Here is a 3,279-nt window from a genome sequence, read left to right on the forward strand (position 1 = left end):
TGCACTATCCGTGAAGTCCTACGATTACGGACGAGCCTTGGGCCTTTGCGGTTGGGCCTCATAGTTGGACATTCCTAAAGCTAGCGGAAGATGGATATCGGATGGGCTTCTACTGGGCTTAGGAGTAAGAAGTCTCAACGCGTTAGACTTCTTGTTCTACGAGAACTACGTCAGGCTTGATCCCTATATAAAGGGTACGTAGGCACATTGAGAGGGTAAGAAGTTGAGAGCTGATAAGAGAGCCACCACTTACTCTGATCAATCTCAGCCTAAAACAACCACAATCAACCATACACCGCTTAAGTTTCCGGCAAAGAACCACCGTCACAGATCTTAATTCCGGCGAGAAACCTCAATCTTTGTTGATACCAAATTCCTCCGTCAACAATTTTTATTACAAATAAAGAAAGTATTGAAGATTCTTCTGATAGATAATGAGTAGCTGGTGTTATATCAAAGATCAATATAAAGCTTCTATAGAAATAGCCATATGTTCTCAGATAAATAGTAGTCTTGTAAACAGCTTGTGGGTTTGATATGCAATTTGGCCTAATATGTTATGGACAAGTAGAATTGTTTCTGTTGACTAGTCTGACTACACAGATTAGACTATATATTCAATTTTTGTAACAAACTTTTAGTCAGTTGAATGAGCAACATTTCACATTTCATTTCCTGTGTCCATCTTCTTCTTACTTACACATATACACACATCTTATTAATTCTATTATGGTATCAGAGCCATCCATGGCTAAATCTCTTGATTAACGTCTTCTTCTCATCGGTAATTTCGTTCTCTTATTGATTACTTGCATTATTACTTGTATTTACAGTTGACATTGTGTGATTTCTGGATCATGTGTATTTGTATCGCTTGAGATCGATCTTATACACATGCTTTGTGATTTTATCTACGAATTTTTTGTGTAATCAAAGTGTTTGAGATATTGCCGCAGTATCGAAGGATTAAGTAGTTGTTTTGTTGTGTTGTTTTCGTTGATAATCAAGTGTTCCTGGTGCAAATTGAGATTTGTCGTTAAGTTTTTCAGAAGATTTGATTTAGTCATGTTGCCTCGTAGCTATGTTAATGCTGTTGCTGGTAATCGTAACCAAAATGATGGTAGTAGTAGTAGCAATCAATCGACTCCGCCAGATGAACAATTAGATTCAGATGTCGATAAACGTCTACCGTATGATCCAAATGTTGTTGAGATTTGAGAATAATTCACATCCACTATATCTTCATAATAGTGATCATCCTGGTTTAGTTTTGATCGCTAAGAAGCTAGTTGGTCAAGAAAATTATGCACCGCGGAGTAGGTCAATGCAGATTGCACTTAGTGCACGAAACAAGTTTGTTGTTGTTAATGGAGTGTATGTGAAGCCTGCTAATGATTCTGCACTTTATGCTCAATGGGAACGGGTAAACGACATGATCATCACATGGATTCTGAATTCTGTAGCAGATGATATTAGTGATAGTTTGAACTTTGTAACTTCAGCTAAGGAGGTATGGGATGAATTACATGAAAGGTTTTCTGGTGTTAATGGCCACATGATATATCAAGTTATGCGAAACATCCATAGTCTTGAACAAGGAAATAAGTCAGTGGAAGTGTATTTTCATAAACTGAAAGGGCTATGGGATGAATTTGTTGTTCTTGAACCAAGTGTTAATTGTTCTTGTGGAGCTCACAAGGTTCAATCAGAAAGAGATCAGAACAGGAAGTTGTTGCAGTTCTTTATGGGATTACATGACAGTAATGCCACAGTCAGGGGTCAGATACTTATGATGTCACCTCTTCCTTCTTTGTCACAGGCTTATGCTTATACGAAGCAAGATGAAAAGGCCAGACAAGGTTTTCAGACTATAGACACAATTTCTTTGGCTAATGCTGCTATAGCTAAAGATGAGGGTGTTGCTGCTTTTGTTAAGAAGTTTCCTCCAAACAGAAACAACACAAATTCAACATCTGCTCTTGGTCAAAATAAAGTAGCTCTCAAATGCAGTTTCTGCAACTTCAATGGACACACCATAGAACACTGTTATAAACTCATTGGTTATCCACCTAACTGGAAAAAGAAAGAGAGGTTCAGCAATACAGGATCAGGACAGAATTCTTTTAATCAGTCTGGAAATGGTGGTCAGTTCAGGAACTTGCCTTCTACTGTTAATCAAGTAAGCACAGCTGCTTCTCAATCCCAGGTGTCTCAAATACAGCAGTAGATCAATCAGCTTACTCAAATGATACAAATGTTTGTTGGTTCTGATAAAAGCATGAAAAGTCATGAGGGGCATTTGGCAGGTATGGCCATTGCTAGTCTAAATTTGGTACATTCAGGTATTGCTCAAGGGATGTGGTTAATTGATACAGGAGCAACAGATACATGTGTTGCTCCATAGAATTCTTGCACAATGTTAAACCTCTATCTACACCTGTTAGTGTAGCCTTACCTGATAATTCTCATATCATAGTCACTCATTCTGGTTCTTTAGTACTAGGAGCATTGCAACTTCATGATGTGTTTTTTATCCCCAGTTTCAGCTACAATTTAATCTTAGTGTCAAAATGGATTAGTGTTACTTCTGGGAGGGTAAATTTCTATTCAGACCATTGTACTTTTGTCTTTTCAGATTAAACAACTATATTAGCTTCTGGTTTCTTAAACAAAGGGCTCTATTGTTTGAATCAAAACAATATATCTGTTAATAATCCCATTGTGTCAATTGCATCTTCTTCTGTAAATCATCTGACTTCCAAACCTTATCTCAGTGTTTTATGGCACATGAGACTTGGTCATGCTTCTTCCCAAGTATTACATAAAATTCCTTGTGTTTCATTTGTGTTATGTGCAGATAAAAATACAAAATGTCCCATCTATCCTTTGTCTAAACAGACTAAGCTCCCCTTTCCAGTCAGTAGTAGTCATGTTATTCATATTTTTGATTTAATTCATGTGGACTTGTGGGGACCCTATGCTCATGAAACTAATAATGGTTGTAAGTTCTTTTTCACCATTGTAGATGATCACTCTAGGGCAGTCTGGACCTATCTTTTGCCAACTAAACAACATGCCACCATTCAATTGATTAGATTCTTTGCTCTTGTAGAAAATCAGTTTCACACCACTATCAAATCTTTTAGAAGTGATCATGGCACAGAGTTTTTTAACCATATTTTCACATCTTTTCTTCTTGACAAAGGAGTTTTTCAACAAGCTTCTTGTGTTAATAATCCTGCTCAAAATGGTCGAGTGGAGCGTAAACATAGACAAATT

General features: G+C 37.1%; 1 protein-coding gene across 1 annotated transcript; it reads left to right on the forward strand.

Moving 5' to 3' along the window:
• The first annotated feature begins 1,065 nt into the window (after positions 1-1,065).
• Positions 1,066-2,227, forward strand: LOC141713812 (uncharacterized). Its single transcript, XM_074517384.1, has 2 exons — positions 1,066-1,190; positions 1,252-2,227. The coding sequence occupies exons 1-2, from the start codon at positions 1,066-1,068 to the stop codon at positions 2,225-2,227; spliced, it is 1,101 nt and encodes a 366-aa protein (XP_074373485.1).
• The last annotated feature ends 1,052 nt before the right edge of the window (positions 2,228-3,279 follow it).

This window comes from Apium graveolens, chromosome 3 (assembly GCF_009905375.1).
Source record: "Apium graveolens cultivar Ventura chromosome 3, ASM990537v1, whole genome shotgun sequence".
NCBI lineage: Eukaryota > Viridiplantae > Streptophyta > Magnoliopsida > Apiales > Apiaceae > Apium > Apium graveolens.

What these genes read in the sequence shown, in the direction of transcription:
- LOC141713812 (XM_074517384.1), top strand. Translation starts at nt 1,066, where the DNA reads ATGTTGCCTCGTAGCTATGTTAATGCTGTTGCTGGTAATCGTAACCAA. An exon ending in GATGTCGATAAACGTCTACC is followed by an intron (nt 1,191 to 1,251) that starts GTATGATCCAAA and finishes TCTTCATAATAG; the next exon opens with TGATCATCCTGGTTTAGTTT.